The sequence below is a fragment of the Perissodus microlepis genome, chromosome 11, assembly GCF_051167445.1.
Source record: "Perissodus microlepis isolate ML-2025 ecotype Zambia chromosome 11, ASM5116744v1, whole genome shotgun sequence".
In the NCBI taxonomy this organism is placed as follows: domain Eukaryota; kingdom Metazoa; phylum Chordata; class Actinopteri; order Cichliformes; family Cichlidae; genus Perissodus; species Perissodus microlepis.
Genome location: NC_140471.1, coordinates 14,396,011 through 14,418,063, shown reverse-complemented (window position 1 = coordinate 14,418,063; position 22,053 = coordinate 14,396,011). Strand labels below are relative to the sequence as shown.

The 22,053-nt window shown below is 41.8% G+C and overlaps 2 protein-coding genes across 6 annotated transcripts in view; one reads left to right on the top strand and one right to left on the bottom strand.

Annotated features, from left to right (window-relative positions):
- The window catches only part of LOC146377397 (teashirt homolog 1-like), a 35,114-nt gene extending 33,615 nt beyond the window's left edge, over window positions 1–1,499 (bottom strand). Inside the window, exon 1 of the mRNA XM_084942617.1 lies at window positions 1,128–1,499. The gene's annotated coding sequence lies outside the window, so the exon portion shown is untranslated. The remainder of the gene's footprint in view (window positions 1–1,127) is intronic.
- Window positions 307–17,916, top strand: LOC146377396 (prostaglandin reductase-3-like). Of its 5 annotated transcripts, none has more exons than XR_014801582.1 (4): window positions 307–960; window positions 3,274–3,992; window positions 5,364–5,525; window positions 13,653–17,916. XR_014801582.1 is itself a non-coding variant. In XM_084942621.1 (3 exons), exons 1-3 carry the CDS (start codon window positions 677–679, stop codon window positions 5,450–5,452), a joined length of 1,092 nt encoding a protein of 363 aa, XP_084798747.1. In that variant the 5' UTR covers window positions 307–676; the 3' UTR covers window positions 5,453–13,071. The 5 variants fall into 5 exon arrangements, 2 of the variants coding, with proteins under 2 accessions (XP_084798747.1, XP_084798746.1); XR_014801580.1 differs by lacking the exon at window positions 13,653–17,916 and adding an exon at window positions 13,274–13,377; XR_014801581.1 differs by lacking the exon at window positions 13,653–17,916 and adding an exon at window positions 13,284–13,373.
- The last annotated feature ends 4,137 nt before the right edge of the window (window positions 17,917–22,053 follow it).

Genomic DNA, 22,053 nt, shown 5'->3' with positions numbered 1-22,053 from the left:
AGAAACAAATAATGGAATGAGATGAAAACAAGACACTTTCACAAATCGCCTGTGGGAGCTTTTTGGTTACAGGTGTAGTGTGGGCAGAAACATCTCCCTATGACGCTCACAACATTTAGTATTAGGAAGAAAAGGGGAAAAAATGCGCCAGTCAAACGGGAGCGCATTCGTAGTGCACGCTCGGACCGTGATTTTTGTTGTTATTTGTAGGTATTGGGAAAAGATCCGATGGGTTGGCGTTCTTTTCGTGGGAGTGAAACGGCTGAGGATAGCCTGTGTGGGGAGGATTGATTTGTTTCACCTTAGTAGGAAGTGAGTGTTGTGTCCGGGAAGGGGAGGGACTCCCGACGACAAGTCTGAGGCGCTGCTGTGCTCTACGCTGGGGCTGCACCAGTGCAATGTTTTAATCCTAAACTCGATCCCCCGCTTGTTTTCTTTGCGTAAGAGTCACGCTACGACGCATCGCGCTTTTTTTCTCCCCCCCTGTTTTTTTTTTTTTTTTAATTTTTGGTCTAAAGGCTCGTTTGGCTCGGCTCAGCCTGGCCCGGGCCTGGCCTGCACGCCGTGCGTGTGCAGAGGGGAGGCTTGTGGTGCAGGCTAATGGCACCTGATCGACCTAATCACAGGCACGAGCACGCGTCAAGTTTGGTCGTGAACTTTGTCACATTTCGGAATCATGTCCAGGGCGCTGTTGGCGAGAAACGGCAGGAGAGCACTACCGCTAATCTACGGGGGGCGCAGAGGCACCGACACACTTTCAGGAGTTCATCTGGCTGCGAGGCGGTTCATCGTAGATATGTCCTACTCGGCGCACTTCATGGATTTTAAAGGATCCTCCATAGCGAGCAGTATGAAAAAGCTGGTAGTCACCAAGCTCAGCCCGAATTTCAGAGAGGCCGTTTCTACGCAAACCGTGGCCGTTCCGACACCCGGAGACGCGGACTTGCTGGTCAGAAATCGGTAAGTTAATTATGGTGACGGTGGGAACACACGGACTCTGTTTTTCTGTCGGTCGGGAAAGCGTTAGGTGACCCGAAGCGTCTTCTTTCTTTTCTTTCTTTTTCTTTTTTGTTAAAATGCCGATCTGTCAGGAGATTGTTGAGAAGTTATTAAACGGCTCCGCTTACCTCGAATCACCCATGTCCAGCACCTGCGATCACCCTCATCATTATCATCATCATCATCGCCACAAGATGGAAAAATACGTGAGGAATAAGCGCTGTACTGTAATTCCAAGTTCCGCCCTCTCTGCATTTGTCTATCAATCCATCTCGGCATCTCTCTCTCTCTCTTCTATCGCTCTCTCTCCCCTGCTCTCTCTCTCTCTCTCTCTCTCTCTCTCTCTCTGTCCTGTCTCTCTACGTCACCAACCTGCAAACAGAAAGTCATGGGGGGGCTCAGGCTGGCATCAAGAGATGGAGATGATGGAGAAGGCGATGGGAGTGCTACACGGCGCTGGAATTGCAGCATCATTTCTTTCATTCACAGCAGCAGAAGGCAGAGTGTATCCAGGAGTCTGTTGTATGGGCTCTGTTGTGCTTGAACAGAGTCGACATTATTACAGTAACAGATAAATGAAATTAAAGCCAAAAAACATACATTAATGCTTTTTTTTAATAGTTGGATTTCTGCATAAATTTCTGATTCCACCTCACTCTGCTTTCAGGTTCCTACAACATTTCTGGCTGTGTGCGCCTTATGTGGTTTTTAATGTTAAGTCAGCTTTACATCAGTCCACCTCGGGGTTTACTGTTGTATTTACTGCCAATAAAATACAGTCCTCCCCGAGACTGAGTGTAAAACATACAACATTAGGATCTTATTAGCTTGTAAGACAGTCGCTTGGTGCACCGAGACCCTTGACCGTCTGGGTCATCTGTGTCAGTGATGCATCACAGTCATGGGAAAATGTTTTAACTGACAGGGGAAAGGAAACCAGAGAACACTTTGTCCCGTTTTGCACGGTGTAAGAGAAATTTTAAAGGAATATAAAATACAGAAGAGTGTGAGCGGATTTTATTTAAAAAAAAATCATAGCTGCAGTGAAAGGAGGAGACTGAGGTTTAATATATATATATATATATATATATATATATATATATATATATATATATGAGTAAATTAAAAAAAAATGCGTGCAGACATTTTTTACATGTACTAAAACCCTTCACTTCCAAGAGTCCAGGTGTCCCTCAGCATCTTATCTGAGCCACATGTGCACAAAAATTTGGTCACGCACATGCAAAGGACACAAGTCGTATAAAATTGCAAGATGTGAGTTTTTGTAGTTTTCTGGACTTTCATTAATTCTTGAGAGACATAAATAAGAGAGATTTATTTTTTATCCCCAAGTGTAGCATTTATCAATACACTGTATCTTATTTTGTAATTTCAGTGGAACCAGTGTCAAATTATTAGGCTTGCTATCATTTAACAGAGCATTTTGGCCAAACCTGTGTTACCTGTTTGAAAAGTTTTTCCAGGGCTTAGGCTTGCACAGACTGAGACTTTATTGTTACAGATCCCCTGCTAATTTGGAGTGTTATTTAAACTCAGACGCCTTGCTAGTTTATGCACATGCAAACAGTTTGTACCTTTTTGATAATAAAATAATACGTCGCTGCGAGGAAACTGATTCCATAGATGTGAAGAAGTCAAACCAAGGCGTTTTATTATATCGTCGCCACCCATCTATAAACCACAGAAGCATTATCTGGGAGCTCAAAGTACACGTGTGACATGCACGGTAATGAGGCACAGCGTGCGTGCCGCTCTAAAAGACAGTAAATGATTTATTTATACGTTCCTTTCTCACATATTTGTTTCCAGCATGTTACAAAAGTAAGATGAAAACAACCGTCTTCATGTTGAGGCAAGAAGCAGCTATCTGAATTTTTATTTTTTTTAAAAGTGCAGTTTGTTGTGGGTGTCTCTGAAGACAATGAATCATGACATCATGCAATACGTTTTGTGATACAAACCTTTCCCTGTCAGTGCAGGACTTTTCTTTCCGAGCAAAGAGAAGGAAAAGAGAAAAAATAACTCATTGCCAAAACAAACCTAAGTGTTTGGGCCCTGTGCGCGCCCGTCTGCACAACAAGGAAGTTGACCTTCATACAGGATTTCAGGAAATATGTGCTTACGCTAATAACCGCATAAAACCACGTTAACTGAAATGCAATGTTAATGTATCCCTTTTGCTCAGCACATGCTGATGTAGCAGGTTTATTTCCCTAACTTTTAATCCTCAATTATTTTTCTCTTGTGTTTCAGTTTTGTGGGAATCAACGCCTCAGACATTAATTACTCAGCGGGCCGTTACGACCCTTCGGTGAAGCCTCCCTTTGATGCAGGTTTTGAGGGCATTGGGGAGGTTGTCGGCCTTGGCCTTAGCGCGAGCTCCCGCTACACCGTCGGGGATACTGTGGCCTACTTCGGCAGTGGCGCGTTTGCCGAGTACACGGTGGTCCCAGCCAAGGAAGCTGTGCCTGTTCCTGCAGTGAAGCCAGAGTTCCTCACCCTTTTGGTCAGCGGCGCCACGGCTTATATTGCCTTAAAACGTCTGGGCGACCTGGCTAAAGGTGAGACTGTCCTGGTCACGGCGGCTGCAGGAGGAACGGGACAGTTCGCTGTGCAGTTTGCCAAACAGGCTGGTTGCCATGTCATTGGGACCTGCTCGACCAACGAGAAAGCCGGTTTCCTCAAATCCATCGGCTGCGACAGGCCAATCAACTACACCGCTGAAGACTTGGCTAAGACCCTGAGGAAAGAGTATCCACAAGGCATAGACGTGGTCTATGAGTCAGTCGGAGGGAGCGTCTTAGAGCTCGCAGTAAACAGTCTGGCCAATAAAGGCCGGCTGATAGTGATTGGCTTCATCTCAGGGTACCAGAGCGCTTCAGGGATCCCACCTTTCAAAGGAGGAACGCTACCAGTCAAGCTACTCCAGAAGTCGGCCAGCATTCGGGGTTTCTTCTTGCCCCACTTCTTAGGTGACTACAGGGAGGCTCTGAGTAGCATGATTCAGATGTTTGCCAAAGGGAAGCTAGTGTGTGAGGTGGATTGCGGTGATTTGGCAGAGGAGGGGAAATTTGTAGGCTTGGATGCGGTTTTCCGGGCAGTGGACTACATGTATGCAGGGAGAAACCTGGGCAAAGTCGTGGTGGAAGTGGCACCACCGTCTGTTAGTAATAGCAAGCTGTGATTTAACTGATTGTAGATGCACTTAAGAAATCATAGTTAAAATGACAGTGATTCAATCAGTAATATATATATATATATATGTGTGTATGTATAGTTTAATGAAGGATTTTTAACCACGAAAAAGCTCTTTATTTTTGTAAAATGACTGATGATACAGCCCAGTAACTAAAAATAATGTCATGAATAAACATACAGCAACTTTGGAAAGTGATTTGGGGTTGTTTTTGCTTTTTTATGTGCACATGCACTCAGTCATGAATATATTCGGCACAGAATTTAATATAAAATATTTAAAGTTTTAAATAAGTGTGTGCTAATCAAAAGTCACCACATATTGAAACTCAGAAACAAAAGCTAAGGTTTTTTTCCCCTCCCCCACACCTTCCGTCCACCTCCGAAATCATGTTAGACCTGCTGCCATAATGCGCTTGCTTTTGGCGCTCTCGAGCACTTTATCTACCATAAATGTTTTATGATAGACTTCATTGTTTTTCTAATAGGGCCTTACATTGGTATGTGCTTGTCAAAAGTGAGTGCTGCTCCAGGTGTGCTTGGCATTTCATTGCCTGTTTGTGGCTGACAGAAACGGCATTCACACAATCAATCTTTTCATTCACATGCCCCGAAGCTGCACATAATAAAAAAAAAATTAGTCCAGCTAACCAGGAGTTGGGCTAGAAAATGTCATTATTTTCTTCCACCGTGAGTAAAAAAAAAAAATCACTCATAGTGAATGCTCTGCGATATGCCCTTTGACATGTTTTTTTTTCCATTTCCATTTTTTGAATTTAATTTGGCTTTTTGAAACAACAAAGCCTTAAAAAAAATACCATTTAAAGTTTAATCACATTGCACTCATTTTTATAAAACCCAAAGATAAAACTTTAGTGTTTCTTTCAACTTTGAAAACCTTATTGAGCTTAAAAAAAAAGTTTTCAGAGTCCCAACTTCAGCAGTGTACTGTTAAACCACTCCAAAAGCAGGAAATGGACAAGAGATGCTTATAACAGTCCGTGTTGGATTACTGCACTGTGTGTCATTTTAAACAAACACCTGTTCCTACCTGGCAGGGATGGCTGTAGTCTTCATGCACCGTGAACACGTTATTTCCTCATCCAGGTGGCTACTCAAAATATAACCCAGTGTGAAATACGTTACAGGTGTGACCCCAGCATGCAAAGCTGCTACCTTCACCAGACGGTGCAGGAAATCAGAAACACACCAGGCCAAGGCGGTTCTGAATCCGTAGTGGAGCAAGTCAGAACACCTCTCAAAGTCACTCACACGTACGCCACAGCCTGTGTCAACAAGAGACACCGTAGGTATGTTTGTTGCTTTGAGTCAGACCCGTAATGTCTTACGTGCATGGTTATTTTCAATTTTCCGAGTAGGTGTTAGGTTTTTTTTTAAAAAAAACTATTTTTAGCTGCTTAAAAATGTGTGTGCATGTTAATCATTGTTTCTGTTACTGTTGGAGTTGGATGACTCACGCTAGTCGATGCTTGCCATTTTTTCATGTAGCTTGCTCTTACAAATTTAGGTTAAAAATTATTTACTTAAATCACGGATGTGACGTTTTTGCACTCATTTATTCAGTATTTAAAGCACCACATCTGTGATCTAAAGCCTCTCGGGTCAGAATAAAAAAATTTTTTTTACCCATGACAGTTCAACTTTGATTGCACAATTTAAAAAAATGTTTTTAAAGATTTTTTTTATGGACAGTAATTAAAGCAGAAATGGAAGTACTGGGAATTGCATAGGCGTAAGCGACCAAGAGAGCAAACACACTTTAAATGACTGCCAGTCACCTCTTAACACCACTGCTTGCTCAGGAGTTAAAATGAAAAAAGAAAAGCAAGCTCTTACATGCCGGCCACACAAAAGGTGAGAGGAGTGATGATGCACGCGGGTGCGTAGACGAATTTAGCATGCGTCAGTACTCCTGTGCATCCATGTTGGACTGCGAGGAGAAGGAGGAGGCCGGGTGTAGCATCTCTTCAATTAACAGGAGAGGCCCTGTCTCGCCGTCCTCTGGGGCCTACCTGTACCTCCACTGATTAGTGAGCAGTCACAGCCCCAATTAGAGAACACAGGAACCTGGAGAGACAACACTCTTTATTTAATTGGATTGTGTTGCAGTCCTAGGCTGCTAACTGGCATCGTATTGAAGCAACCTGGAACTGCAGAGTGTAAACAAGACATTAAAGATGGTGAAGGTCTTCTAGAAAAGTATTCACCGGCTGCTGTGAGGTGGTGAAAGAAAGGAGAAAAAATCAAGAAATTAGAAATCATGCTAAGTGTCTCTCTCATTTTAGTTAAGGATTATTTTGTTGCTGCTCCTTAGAAGGGACAAACATTAACACACAAACTTAAATAGGTGATGTACATGGAAGGAATGAAGGGTAAACTTCATTTTCCCTTTAATGTGAATGCGGATGACATTGTAATGCATGCAATGCAAATGTAATGCACTGATTATCGCAAGTATTATCAAATTGATTGCATAGGAATTTATAACATTGGGAAAAGTTGAATGTGTTGCCTCCATTGGATCGCCATCTATTCCCAGGAATTTACCTTGTGTACTAGCTACTGTGTAGCATTTCAGATGGCATAAGATTGTAGTTTTATTTTACATTTACTACAACAGCTACTATGTAACATTAAAGGAGAAAACATTCAGAAATAAAAAGCTGAGTCCATGAAAATTAAGCACACTGAGGGCTATTTTTGCTACTACAGTCATATTTACTCTGGTGTGACTTCTTTAAGCTAATGGCAGAAAACCAAATATAGTCTTTAGTGTATAACACTGTGCACTCAGTCTGCTTATGTTATATTTCCTCGCTATTTGTGCTTTAGTTTCACTTTGATGCAGCAATTATGGAGTAATTGTCACTTGTGACCATGGTGGCCACAAGCTCAGCAAAGTTAAATGTACTCTACGTTTGAAATAAAAATGTTCAGTCGTTGCTTCTTTTTTCCATCTTTACGTTAATTAGCGGTGATCACAACTTTTTTGTAGCTCTCAAGTCCACTTTAATTTGCCATCCAAGACAACAGCGCGGTGCTGGATTTTATTGTTGTACGCTGACATTCAGGGTAGGAAAATTCTCAAAGGTCTCCCTCTTGTTCCTTTTTTTCCCTGCTAAATCCTCTTTTTTTCACAGTTTCTTCTTGCTGGAATATGTGGCACATAACAAAGACATCACCCTCTTTAGTGTGGGATGGTAGTCTACCTCCAGGCACCTAAGGGACACTGGCTGGCTGCTCGGTGCTGCCAGGATCTAGACAGTCCAGTTTCTTTCTCTGCAAGTCAGTCAGGCCCTCTCAACTCCCCAACTCCCTGAGCCCCCATCACTCCTACCTCCGCCTAATTACCAAACCTAAAACCCCACTCAACTAATTAGCCACAGCAGACCCAGGAACTGTGAGTAAAGGTAAAGAGATGGCTTCATTCAAGTGTGTGTGTGTGTCGGTGTGTGTGGTGGGGGGGTATGTGTTAAAGAGAGGGAGAGTGAAAAGAAAAGACAAGAGGAAAGGGAAATGGAATATTCAAGTCTCCTTTAGTGAGCACATCTCTACAGCCAATTAAAGTCATTTATTTTAACTCTTTGCAAAACCTGTGAGTTGTGCATGACAGCATGACAGGGGGGATGTGTTTGTGGCTGTGCGCATGTGTCTCAGGATATGTAGCCATGCACGCATCCGCGCCTAGCCTCGCACACAGACCCACAAGCGTCCACACGCGTCTCAGTATGGCTGGCAGTCTGTCGGCTTCTCTGTCTATCAGCGGAGGGAGAGCTCAGTGGGACATAAATTACAATATGCAGCAGAACCACTTGTGTAAGTCTCAATGAAGGGGAGGAATAACTTTCTTAATCAAGTTCCCGTGATTAATTGTAATAAAGGTGTCATCCGTAAATGTGTCCTCCTGATTGAGTAATTCGGGGCCGGAGACAGTAAGCACATCCCTGGTGATTGGGGGGGCTGGACAAAGTGTGGAGGAGGGAGAGGGGGAAGGTTTGTGGAGGACATAGTGAGACACAAATAGCTCCTGGGCACACTGGCAGCCTTCGCACAACTGACAGTTATGAAATACAATTATCAGTGTGATCTGCTTAAGAATTCATCAGCAGCTTCACCGGCCAATAAAGACATTCAGAGAGAGAGAGAGAGAGCAAGGGAGGAGCAGTGACACAAGAGGAGAGAAGGCCCCACTGATTAAATGAGGTTTTTATTTTGTCCAACAGATTGTTCACATTATGTTACACTATTGTGAAAGGATTATCTGCAGCCTTCTTCCCGCTCTAAGAATTCCCCATTTTGTACCATATTATCCATTTAACCTCTGTTCCAAACAACTGCATTTAATAAGGATAATCTTTTTTGTGTATGGTCACTATGATTCAGTGGTTTCCATGCCAAACCCTCCCTGAAAAAATAAATAAAAAAATAAGCATATGGGTTTTAGATGATAAATGAGGTGACATTTTAACTGTGGCTTGTTAATACGGAACAATGTCTTCTAATGACCAAAAGTCATTCTTCTAATGACTTGGCATATATCAGCCGAAGAGTTCAAACAAAAAATCCTGTTTATTTGAATATTTCTGAAATGAAATCTTTGAAAAGTGACTTTTTAAAATATCCTAGAATGAAATGAACAAACAAAAGTCTGCTGAGAAAAAAAAAAAAACCTACGAATTCTTTCTTTTCTGTACTAGAAGTTTTTCAACAATCACTGAGATTCTGATCTTTGATTTGGGAACTGCTGGTTTATGTTTCAATAGCTATAAACATATAACGTTATGTCAAAGATACTGTATAATACCATACAAAAATAAGTGCACCTGAGAGGTTTAGATTCTTATAAATCACCCAATATTATATATTCCACAGCTCTCAAAAGAATCACCTTGAAGTCTCTTTAGTGATGAGAATAAAGCTTTTGCTACAGTCGAGGTAGTACAAGAGAGAAAGGAAACCCTCTTTAAATGAAAAGGTTTTAAGAATCCGACATAATAAAAATAATCTTAGCAGGTCTTAAAATGAGGTAAATACTAACTTTGATTAACTACAAAAAATTATATTGCAGAATTCTTTATTTAACACAAAGTAAGCCAAAAGGCAGAAACAGTGTGTTAAAAAAAATAAGTGCAAACTTCAAGTAGCAGCCAGGTGGTGATAATCAAATACTTGATACTTGATTAACTGATTGTTAGAAAGTGTGAGTACCTCCATAAGAGTAGAGGTTTTGGTAGTTTGCTGCAGCATTCAGGTGTGTTAACGTAGTACCAAGGAAGAAATACATCAGCAATGATGTTAGAGAACTAATCGTTGCAGCCCAGCAGTTCATGAAGGGTTATAAGGGAATTTTCAAACATTTTGAAGTTCATCATTCTTCAGTAAAAAACATTTTTCACAAGAGCAAAACATTCGAGACACTTGCCAATCTTCCCAGCAAATTCACCCCAAGGTCAGACTGTGCAATGAGAAAGTGCAAAAAACCCAAGAGCAACACCTCTGACTCTGAAGACCTCAGTCAGCAAATGCAAAAGTTCATGTTAGAGGAATTAGAAAAAGACTGAAAAAGTGCAGCTTGTTTGGAAAGGTTGAGGAAAGAGAAAGCTTTTGTATCCCTAAAAAAAGGAAGATGGTTGCACAGCTTAGTTATGAATAACCCACAAGATATGTTAGACGACGTCCTTTGGACAAATGAGACAAAAGAAGAGATGTTTGGCCATAATTTACAATCAAACGCAACATATCAGCACAAACACCTCATACCAGCTGTCCAGCACGGTGGTGGTGGAGTGATGATTTGAAGCGTTACAGCATGCGGCAAAAGGGGCAAAGAGTTAACACCCACCAACGCAGGAGGAAACTGGTAGAAATGGCGAGGCACAAAGACGGGGCACAAAGAGTGAAAAAACGACAGGACTATAAATACACAAAAACAAAATGAAAACAAGATCCAGACCCATAATGAAAACCCCAAACCATGACAGCCTCCTGCAAAACATGGCACAGACTCCACACACTGAGCCCTTATCTCAGAATCGTCTGTGTGTAGTTACATGAAGAGACTTTGAGACATCCTAAATCCACATAATAGCTGTTGCAAGTTCTCCCAGAGGATTCCAGCAACGTACCTGCCAAAAGCCTCGAAACACCAGGTAGAATAATTTAAAAGGCAGAAACATTGAACTGATTTAGATGATTTCCATTTACTGCGCTTTGTAAGGTTCAATTCACATAATTCACGCTAAAATGTTTATATCATAAACTAGACGTGCACAAATATTTTACACAAAGCTTTGCCTGAACTGAACATTTTTGCCTAAATAAAGAACACCGAGTTGGACAACCAAAAGCTTTTAGATCAAGCATGGTAACCAAGGTAACTTTTGACAAATGATAATTGTGTGCTAGTGGTCAAGTTCAAGAGCAACTCAAAAAAAAGCACACATTTTTAACAATGATGATTTAATACTAAAAAAAAACATTGGAACAGTTTTAATTTATAACCATCATAGCAGTGCAATAAAACATTATTCTAACACACTGTGCCACCTTTAAACATAGTGCATAAAAGATCAAAACAGGCACTAATGTTTCTATTTGACAGATAAAATCACACTCGGTAACATTCATCATGTCTTTCTGCCTACATTGACCCTTCGGGGCATCTTTTGTGGCCTCAGGAGGGGAGTGAGGGTCCCTCGCTGGGTCTGTTCAGATGTAGATATACATTCAGGTGAAAGGCAAGGGCGCTATTCACCACCGCAGGATTAATGGCAACATCGTCACCAGGCTGACCAGCCCCACATTTCTATTGGCTGGATAAAGAGGAAAAGAAAAGATGGCGGTGGGAACAAGGGGAAATATGAACACCCTGTCGGTGTGATGACGGACAGGTCCTCAGCCCAGCTCCCCCAGGTCCCTCCCCGTCCTCATTCTTTACTGGCCCGAGTTGGCTAGTGAGGCAGCATCTCTGCGGCCAAGGACACAAGGGTGTCAGCGATGCGTCTGGGTAACATCGTTCATCAGGGCGCATCGGTAATGGGTAGCTCTCTGTGACAGTGGTCATCAGGACACAAAAGCAAAAGGGCCTATAAACATCACATGACAGATGGCTGGGAGGACAGCTTTGGACAGGGAGGGAGGGATGGAGAGCGAGAGATAAAGTGAGCTAGAGGTAGAAGGACAGAGCTGGAAGAGAGATCTCAGGCTGGATTGTTAAGTCTTAGGAAAAGTCTCAAGTGCTGGATGGTTTATGAATGCCCATGTTCAATGTCAGCTGTGAAGGGAAAAACTAGAACCCACCGGGGAAATGCTTCGCAGCTGACGTCCGACAAAAAGCCATCAAATGAGCAAAGTCGGTGCAAAATAGCCCAGTGAAATAGTTGATCTGCAGAAATGAATGCAAATTATTTTGTCTCATTGCAGTGAAAACACCAGTTTTTAACATTTGTAATACATCTGAAATGCTGTTCTGCTGTTTTTTTATGCAAAGTTTAATTTTAAGAGTTTGTATTTTCCTTTCTTTTCTTTTTTTTAATCTTCTGGTTAGTTTAACTCTATTTCAGTCGTGACTTTGGCCAATTAGTGCAGTGAAACACCTTCAGCATGGTGGGTGCGGTCTTAGAAAACAGATAAACGGCAAGTCCGATATGAAAGATGTGCAAGCTTAAAAGCCTAACAGTGAAAGAATTTTTTTTTTTTTTTTTTTTTAAAAACTGTGCTTGGAAAGTAAGAATGAGACTTTCAGGGCGATGCAAGAGGACTTCACCAAAAGGACGTTTAGCACAATTTTCACTTTGAAAAGTTTGATAGATAAGTGCCCCCCACTGGAAGAGATGCTGAAGGAGGAGGATGTTTTTCAAGAAATTACAGTCTTAAGCAGTCTGAGGCGGAGTGAAAGTTAAGGAATAATTATGGAGGTGATAGCAATGACAGAAAGTGAGAAACAGGTTGTGTGAAAATGAGGTGAGGTGAAGATGTCGAGGGCTGTCACAGAACTGACTGCAGAACCTGTTGTAGGTCCCTGTAGAGGGAAGGCAATTGTTGTGTTAGCAACACCTTTGTCACCTCGGGATGTATACTTTGTCTCTGCGTGTTTACAGGGACATCAAATCCCAAATGTGAAGTATCGTCTTCAAAACAGAGGGAAGTGCAGCTCTGTGCCCTCCATAGTGACGCCGCGGGCCATGCTACGTCTTTTTCTTTGTTTTGTGGAAACAGCCTTGCCCGTCCATTAATCGTCATCCATCCATCCTGCGCACCTGTATATAAAAGGGAAATTAGAATATCCATCACTTGAGCGAAACGTCACCGTGATTGATGGGTTAGTCACAGGATCCCCTCCGTTTCCTCCTCAAGTCTGTGTTTCAGCAGTGAGAAGTGAACATTATCTAGCGCCATGATCAGATTTAGTCCACACATTTCCATCTAGGAGAGCATTTTTGAGCGGATGATACACAATCCACGCGAGGAGGCAGCCAGCAGAAGGTTTATGGAAACCTAATATCATAAGGCTTTTTGGTTTGTTAGACTTGTTATTCGTGGAGTGGGCTGGTGACACTTTTGATGTAACAGTATAAGACAATGTAACGAGGCAGAATCTCATTTTGTTGAAGTGTTTCTGTCAAACTATGGTCTGAAGGATGATGGGGAAAATCTGTGCAAACAGGTTTTGAGTGGGGTGTGCTAAGACTAAAATACCAACTGTTCTCGGAGAGAAGCCTTTGGTAAATAACAGGAAACATCCTCTGAGAAGGCGATATGAATGCCAGGAAGTGTGGAATCCATATTTGCCTTTTTTTAACGTAAAGTAAAAAGCAAATGGTTAAAAAAAAAAAAGCATAAATAGATGGGGCAAACAGATGATGGGAATGTAACTTGGAACTGAGATGGAAACTGCTTCTTGTCATAATCATCTGCTGTCAATCCAGAAACCTCGTTTAAAAATCCATCCCGGTCAAGTTTATGTCTCCTTCTTTGTCTGATTCCCCCCCGTTTGTGTGTGTGTGTGTGTGCGTGTGTGTGTGTGTGCTTTGACGAGGTGGAGACAGGAGCCCTAACGCTGCAGGATGGAGAAAGGTGAACAGGAAACAGAAGGTGCCCATGGAGGAGGTATATGACATCTGTCAGGATCCAGGGTGGGCGGGGGATTCAGCGCCCCCCTTCTGCCGGCCGAGGGTCACCCATCGCACTGCAGTCGCTGAAGTTGTCACGACACCGTGACACTTCCTTGGCAATGGTGGCTGAGAGCCGGACAGCCCTCGGACGTTCAAGACACACACATATTTTTGAGTAAATTTGTCTGAGGGGAGTGGGGGGCATTTTGTATGAGCTGTTTGTTCCTTCTCTGTACAGAAATGTCAGCGTCTTGCTTATTGTTTCCTCTTTCTTTTTTTTCCCCCCTTCCCCTCTCTCTTCAGGGTCCTGGACAGAGGAAGGTCAGCTGACATGGCAAGGTCGACAAACAAACAAACAGAAGGAATTAAAATGGAGAAAAACAGGGCAGATGAAATGTGGCGGTGTTTTTTTTTTTTTTTGTTTGTGTTTTTTTTTATCTGCGTGAGGGCTGATGGCTTGTAGCAGCCATTACTCTCTGTTGTGTCCTCTGCCCCCCATTGGTTGCAACAACACCGCCTGGCACTGCTGCCAGTGTCACGTCATCTCATACTTCTGCTTAACTACACGGACAACAAGGGCCACTTCACACCAGGATCAGTTTACTATTTCTCAGGCAGCCGTGTTTGCTCAAGGTGGCAAAGGTCATTCACAGTGGATTTGATAAAAATAATTTTCCTCAGCCAGCATGAGTTCAAATTAGATTTTATCCCTTTTTTTTCTCCTCGCCCTCTCTCTATATGAAGGGGAAAACAAAGGAAGTATACCCGCAAAAGTCCACTCAAACGCTTCGCAGTAGCCTGGACCCAGACCTCTAGCTCGCTGCCAAATATCTGATTTCTTCATGAAATGGCAATTCAGTCTGATTATCTCATCAGGCTAATTGGAGCATCTTAATGTTCTGTCTAAACTGATGATGTCTGGCTACCCTCGCTTTTACAGCATTTATCACACAAACCAAATGACAATACGTTGACCTCATGATTAGCTCGGCCGGTCCACAAACGGACAGTTTATAAAGAGAGATTTGTTTGTTTGGTTGAAAATCCTTTTAGAGTGAAAGATGAGAAATATGGATAAATTATAACTCTGAACTGAGCTTTAAGTCCTAAACTCATTCACATTTAATCTATATAGTGCAGGAAACTGTGCTGTAGGTACATTTTAGGACAGTTTTAAACCATAAACAATTTTATAGCCCTCTTGAGTGGCAGTCTTGTGAAAAGATGAAAGGATGTTGTTATAGATCATGATTTGAAAGTAAAGCCTTGCCTAGAATTGTTCTTTACCAGCTATTGTGCAGAGTGCAAAGCACAAAGTCGAGTGAATTCAGACTCAAGTGCAAGCATCAAAGTTTTTCTGGTGCTAAATTAATTTCCAGCTCGCGCTTACAGATGACAAAGAATTATGCCGTCATTTAGGCTTCACCGCGTGGAGCCGGTAGGATCCTCATGACGTTCGGCTCGGGCTGCTGCAGGTGAAGCCTGGGCCTCACCCTCGCAGATCTGTATGCAGAGTGTGCCTTAAAAAAAAAACATGTTTCTTTTGTTTATTCTTTGCGTTGTCTTTTCCTTTCTGTGTGGAGTTTTGACATCGGAGATGACAGGTGTCTGTGGAGTGGAGGAGGAGGAGGAGGAGGAGATGCTGGTAAGAAAACAATCTTTGACTGCCTGTGGGTGAAGGCAGACTCCTCTAGGCAAAGCGGCCTTCAGCGTTTAGCTGGGGGCGCAGTATCAAAATCACAGCCACTGCTGTACCCCTAAGGCGCTAATCTCAGCCAGTTACCGTCAAGTGCTGCTTCTTCTTTATATAATCCTTCATTCCCCCCCTTCCCTCGGCTCTCTCCATCTCCGCCATTCCTCCGTTTTCCCAGACCCAATCCGCAGAGATGTGAGGATAAATGACAGTTTGAGAAGGTGCAGGGGAAGCCAGGCATCTTGAATCCAACAATGTTTCTTTGCTTACCAGTGTTAAATCCAAACTGCGCCGCTTTCAGAAAAACGGTTTGCTGGAATTGTAATATCATAATTAGCACGGCTTCTGTGCTTATCTCCACTAAACTAGGCGTCTCACCAGATGCCGAGGAGACCTCAGCCGTCATTCAGCCGCCTAGATGGAAAAGGGTTGTTGTTTGATCACTGGATGACTGCTAATTTAATAAGTGTTAACTATGGTGCGGCCAAGCGAGCGGGAGGAAAAAAAAAGAGAGAAAAAAGGGAGGGAAAATGTTGAAGTAAAAAGCATTAAGATTAAATGATGACATGTTCAACTGTGCGCATAATATGAGGCTTAGTTAAGTACGCGCATGCTGTTTGTCAATTATTTAAAACCCCAGGAAATTAAGTCCAGGTAATCTCATAAGGTGTAAATAACATTCTTTTTCATGGCAGCTTAATTGAATTCATTTGACACTGTTTAGAAATAACAGAATTAGATTTTCTTTCACATGAAACTAAAGACTGTCACAGGGAGCTCTTTGTAAAGTTGAATAGAATTGGAATTAAAGTTTAGTATTTCAAACACATCTGGAGGGATCAGATATGAGAATAACTGAAATAACAGAGGATTACTCGTGCTCCCTGCCTTTTGCAAAAGAAACCAGTGTGGACTACGGCAATGTTTGCAGCACGTCGGAGGTCAGAACTGACCTGTTATCTGTGCGAGAGCATCACATAAATGCCCCCAAATGCAAAACATTTGGCATTAAAAAGGATCTCGACCCTCTGCTGACTTCTAAATGTGGAATAAATTCAATTTCTACTCTCACTTCAAAACATTTTCTGTAATTATTTTAATCTTCAGTGTTTCACGTGGAAAGTAAGTTTAGTTCTCGTACATTTATTTGTTTGCCACCGCCGGTTATTCCACTGCAGGCCCCCACTATATTAAAGCATAAGCTGAAGACCTAAAAAAGATAAGTAAATGTGTTGCTGGTGAGGAATGAAGCAAAGATGTTTGACAGTGGGTTGTAAAGACCAGGCAAGCCATGCAGACACAGAGACAGTGGCCTCAGGCATTTCTGATTTGGCCTTACTAGTGGGATGGCATGGCTTGACGCTATTTAAACACACACACATACAAACATGCACACACACACACGCGCACGTGGACAAACACACCCACGAAGAGTTTTGATGCAGACTGTAGGTGAAGGCCAGTGTATGTCTGTCTTGTCTTGTGAGTGAGCGGGGCCGGAGATGGAAGCTGGGTAGACAGATTGGAGGGACGCAGGAGAAGAGGGGAAATGGAGGGATTAGATGAAACCTTTCAGTGCGTGTCATCATCCCTGACATTCTGTAGGGCTTGACCTTAACAGAGCAACATTGTGTCAGAGACAGGGTCTCATCACAGCCCACACACACACACACACACACATTGCGCACAGAAAACTCTTCAGAGATCCCGACAGCCCGGACATCAACACCCAACATATTTTCAACCTGGGAATAAAAACAGATAAGTCAGGTGATCCTAAAAGTCAAGTATCAACAACTGAGGAACTATTATGTATCTCTGTTTTGATGTTTATTATGCTCTGTGATGACCTATTTACTGATTAGTGAGTGATTACACTTGTTTTGTGCAATTTAAGAAAATGTGATGAAAGAGTTTTGTGGATGTGTTGCTTTCCCAAATTTGCACACTGTTGGTAGCGAGCTTTCCTTTCAAACTTGATCATTCATTGCCTGGTATTTCTGGTTGGTGTTCACATCAGCTTTTGAAATCAACAGTAAGAAGAAGAAAAGCAGACATAAAGACTGACAGGTGACTCGTTTTTTTGACGACTATCCCTCATCATCGTTGCCGCATCCCACGGGGAAATCAAGTTCCTTTGATAGGCACCAGGAAGTGCAGCTCTGCTACTGATCCTTACATGTACAGCAGATTTACATTCTCCGGCATCACAAGGTTGAAAGAAAAATATTACACGCACTGTTAGTTATGATCACAACCTTGTTATAAATGACAAACACAGAGAAACAGGACAAAACGAGGCTCCGGGGTTTCGTTTTACACTTCCATGGCAGAGGAGAGATAAGAGAAAATCAAAGAGATATGACTTTTAGTCATTTCACATCAAGCTTTAAAACTGTAAGACTGATTTCAGTAGTGCAGCTTCATATGACAAATGGGCAGTTTTGGGTGGCATTATCAAGGGTAAAGTGGGCTCATGAGAGGATGGTATCCCAATAAAATTAATTACATTAAAATTTCAATATATTAAAAACGAATTATTATTTCTTAAATACAGGAATACTTCCAGTCCCTCAGCCTAACTTTGGCATATCATAACATCTATTAATTCTGCTGAGAGGATATAGGAGTTACCAACACTACCACCAACCTGCAGCTTTGGTGTTGTTGTTTGTTTTTCAACTATATTTTCACTGTAACAGGATCCTCTATGCTTCCAGCACTGCAAAAATTATTTGTTTGGCTTTTTCATGGAATGGTATTCTGTGTAATTCTCTCTCTTTCTCACTCACCCCCACCTCATGCATGTGTGTGTCGCAGGGAATATTGTCAAGGCTTGTTGCCAACTTTAAATAAAACCTATTATTCTCGTTATTTGAGCCGTCCCTTTATTTATGTTTTTTTTTTTCTTTTTTTTCATTTGAGGGCAAAAATGGAAAGTAGCTTTTACGTTTCACTGCATGATGTGCACACAGAGATTTGTGTCCTTAGCCGTTCACATGCGGTTAAGAGACTAACGTTTGCTACTGCTTTCACACTCACAACAGAAATTTATTTAAAGCCAGCCTATAAAACACAGAGGGAACCACAAGTCTTATATTGTGTTAGCAGTGTTGGGGTCGTTACTCGCAAAAAGTAACGTATTACACATTACTTGTTACTTTGCTTAAAAGTAATGCGGTACATTACCTTATTAGTCTCTGGAGAAAGTAATTTGTTTCATTACTTTCTTAGTCTTCTGTAAAATGACATGAAATGCACTAAACAATATAAATCTCATGCTACAGTCCCACACACCAATACGAATCCCTATCTAATGAGGATCTTTTAGTGTTTAAGGTCGACAACACAAAGTTGAAAACCATCACAAAGAGAATACCTGGTGAAGCTCAGGGTCTTACTGCTCAGCTGGGATCAGCATACCCTCGGCTTTATCATTACTCTGGGTTGGCTAGCTTAGCGTTAGCATGCTGTCTGTGCAGATGCTTGCAAAGATGTTTTGTTTTTTCCCATCTTAGAGTTTTAGCTAAATCCAAAAACTTGGTTGCAGTAGTAGTTCGTTTAGCATCGTATCATCAAAACAGGTATTAATAAGTCGCCCATATGTACATATACATATATGTGCAGGTAAGGGATTAACGTCTGCTACTGCTTTCACACTTACAGCAGAAATTTACTTAAAGGTAGCCTATAAAACACAGAGGGAATCGCAAGTCCCATATTTCTACCCTGCCCACCTGTAAAGAGCGCGTCGTAACAATGCCTCGCACACGTACCGGATTTTATCTCCTGCACCTTCTCATTGGATGGCTTCCATTTTCCCGGGGACAGATTTAGAGTTGGCCATAGGGCTGCTATTATAAAAATATGGTTGACCTTTGAGGACCAGGGATGGTTTAGAGCCAGATTGTTCCTCCCCAATGCTGTTTGGGCAGCCTGCTCTTCTCAGTCTTATTAACATATGCCAGTCTCTCTAAATGTTCTCAGTCACTTTATTAAAAAATTTAAGTACAACAGTATAATTTTTATGAGGCCTATAAAGGCAGAGGTAGCCCATATTCATTTTTTCATGAACAGTGAACTTTCGGAAAGAACCTCAATGGGTTACATAATTAATTTGTGCTTTCTGCGAGTCCGTTGCCATCCATTCTAAAGTCCTGCTCTTTTGGTTTTTGCTTGAACCTTGTTTATCTAGCCATCTCAACGATGTTGCCATTATTCAACAGGAGTTCTCTCATAGAAGGTGTTTGATTGGGACATTATATTTTTCTATTTTGAAACATCATAATTCAACAAATAGCTAGATGGAAATACTTTCTGGTGTCTGGTGTGTTTGTCAATAAGAGTGGTGCTAGGAGTCTGCAGAAGCAGTGCAGCAGTAACTGTGTTTCTGACCCCATCATGCTATCTGTTCTAATGATGCTCACGCCTCCATCAAAGTAGGGACCCCCTGTGGCTCCTGGGGGCCCCTGGGCTCAGGCACAGTTGCTCTGGTTCGGGGTTTTTTTTTTCCCCCCCCTCATTGCTTGAGGCTCGGCACAGTAATGAGAAACAGAATTTAAAGAAAAACAAAACAACAAAAACCCCTCAATCTTAGACTGACATGCAGTCTGTGTTCAGTCAGCTTGCTCTGTTTCTCCTTGTCTGTATCAAAAACAAAGATTGTTTTAATGGAGCAGTTCAAACACACTGGGCAGCTTTTGTTCAATGCAACATTTTTTTTTCTCTTCCTCACACGCACACATGCAACTCACACAAACAGAGGGGTGGGGGGTGGGATTAGTGCAGAGCGTGCACACATATGGATTGATATGTTACAGTTTACTGGACCGACGCAAGACAGAGGGGGAAAAAGTATTGATTTTTTGCCAATATGGCTGCGTGTTGATCCTGGGGCCACATTCATTTTCATCACTCAGATGTGGTGGTGCTGGTGGTGGTGGGGTGTCACACTTGTTTTGCCAGTTTCCATGGCAACGAGGATCATCCAAGTCAGAGGAGGTCAGGCCGCTGGTGAGAGGCGAATCTGGGTTCATTGAAATCAACATTACATGAAATGCCCTCCACAACTGTCTGTCTGTTGGTCTCTCTGTGTGTCCATCACCTCTTCTGTCTCTCTTTAAGCTGCGCTTTCTGCTCTTCCGTGAGCACAATCACTTATCCTCACTGTTCAAACTATTTTCTGGTGTTCCCGCATCAGCTAGGAAAAATCTCTGACGGTATGAATAAGAGCACGGGTGCCCCAGGGGTTCTTGTGGAACTAGCCAGCAGCCGCCACTAAAACACAGAGGACCTTCCCTGCATTTATGAAGTTTAAACAGATCACTTGTCTCTCTCTCTCTCGTGCTCCTCCACTCTCATTTTAATGTACTGACAAGGCAGCATCCTTCATCCCTCAGTCTTCTTCTTATATTAGAGTTTGTTGTCACTTTGTATTTGGGTGAAAATTTGTTTTATGGCTCCTCATCCAATTTGCTTGGGGCTGACGGGCGGCTGATTTCAGGAGAAGTGTGAGAAGAGGAAAGGATAGCTGCCAACTGACTGAGGCCAACTGACTCTCCTCAGGTGATAATTGGCTGCTGATCCAACATCCAGGCCCTCGTAATTAATCTTTGTTGTTGTTGTTGGTGTGTGTGTGTGTGTGTGTGTGTGTGTGTGTGTGTGTGTGTGTGTGTGTGTGTGTGTGTGTGTGTGTGTGAGAACATCACAAATGTGATTATCTTACGTTATGTAATCTGTGTTAAAATAGTTCTCTGGTTTGGAGGTTATCCCTTGAATGCAAGTGCATAGAGTTGGATTTTTTTTTATTACTTTATATCGTGATGTATTTTCTTAGGTGTAAATATTATATTGCTGACATGCTTTATCTGGCCAGTATTTGATTACTGTAAAAATCTGAGTTTATTAGACACAGTGAGTCTGAAGAAAGTTCCCACAGTTTGCGAGTTTATGTAATAATCCACTTTGCTTGGTCTTGGTGTTGAATAATAATGATAAGTCAGAAAGGGAAGAAACTCTTTGAGGACTCACTTTTAAATACCATCCCATCGGTTCACATGTGAAAAAAATGAAGAAGCAAGGATTCACCAACATTACAATCAAAACCACCATTGTGCAAAACACAAGACTGCATAGGGATGTGGCCATTTTAGTCAGCAGAACCATCATTCCCTTTGCTTAAAAAGCACTTTAGTTGCCATAACAATAACCATAGCAAATATTTTTTTCTGTTATCAGCAGAGATGGGCAGTAATGCGTTACTTATAACGCGTTACTGTAATCTGATTACTTTTTTCAAGTAACTAGTAAAGTAAGGGATTACTATTGCAAAAACGGTAATTAGATTACCGTTACTTTCCTGTAGGAACGCTGCGTTACTGCGTTACTAAAACAGCTGTGTGCAGATTAACAATGGATAATATATCGAGTGCGGGAGAGAGGGTGTGTGCGTGCAGCGTTTAAAATGTGGAAGTACTGACCTTATTTTGAGTTTGATTCCATAAAAAGTGACAAAAACATTAACGTCCGTTGTGGGAAATTCACAGAGAAGCTGCCATATCCTTCCACTGACCGCTGCGGCACACCTGCACCAGAGCACACCTCCGTCTACCCTACTCCTGCTTTACAGGTGAAAATAGAGCAACTTTATTTTACTTTATTTATTTTCTGCTGTGTTTTACTTGCATCTATTTGAAAGACTGAGTTTAAACACAAAAAAAAAATTATTTTATGTGCTGGAATGTGCAGAAAATAGGTTTAAATGTTAAACTAATTTCTTCAAGTCAGAGAATGTTGCATATAATTTCATTTTTGCTTGATGCATAAAGTTAAAAGATTAAAACTGAAAAACAAGTTTAAAAAAAAAAGAGACTTTTCCATTTGATTACATTTTGTATGATGGATTATGCAGAAAAAGTAGAATTGGGCTGAAAGATCTATCGCTCTATCACCTATTCAGGTTGTAAATTGTGTTTTTAAAAGTAACTAAGTAACTAAGTAATTAATTACTTT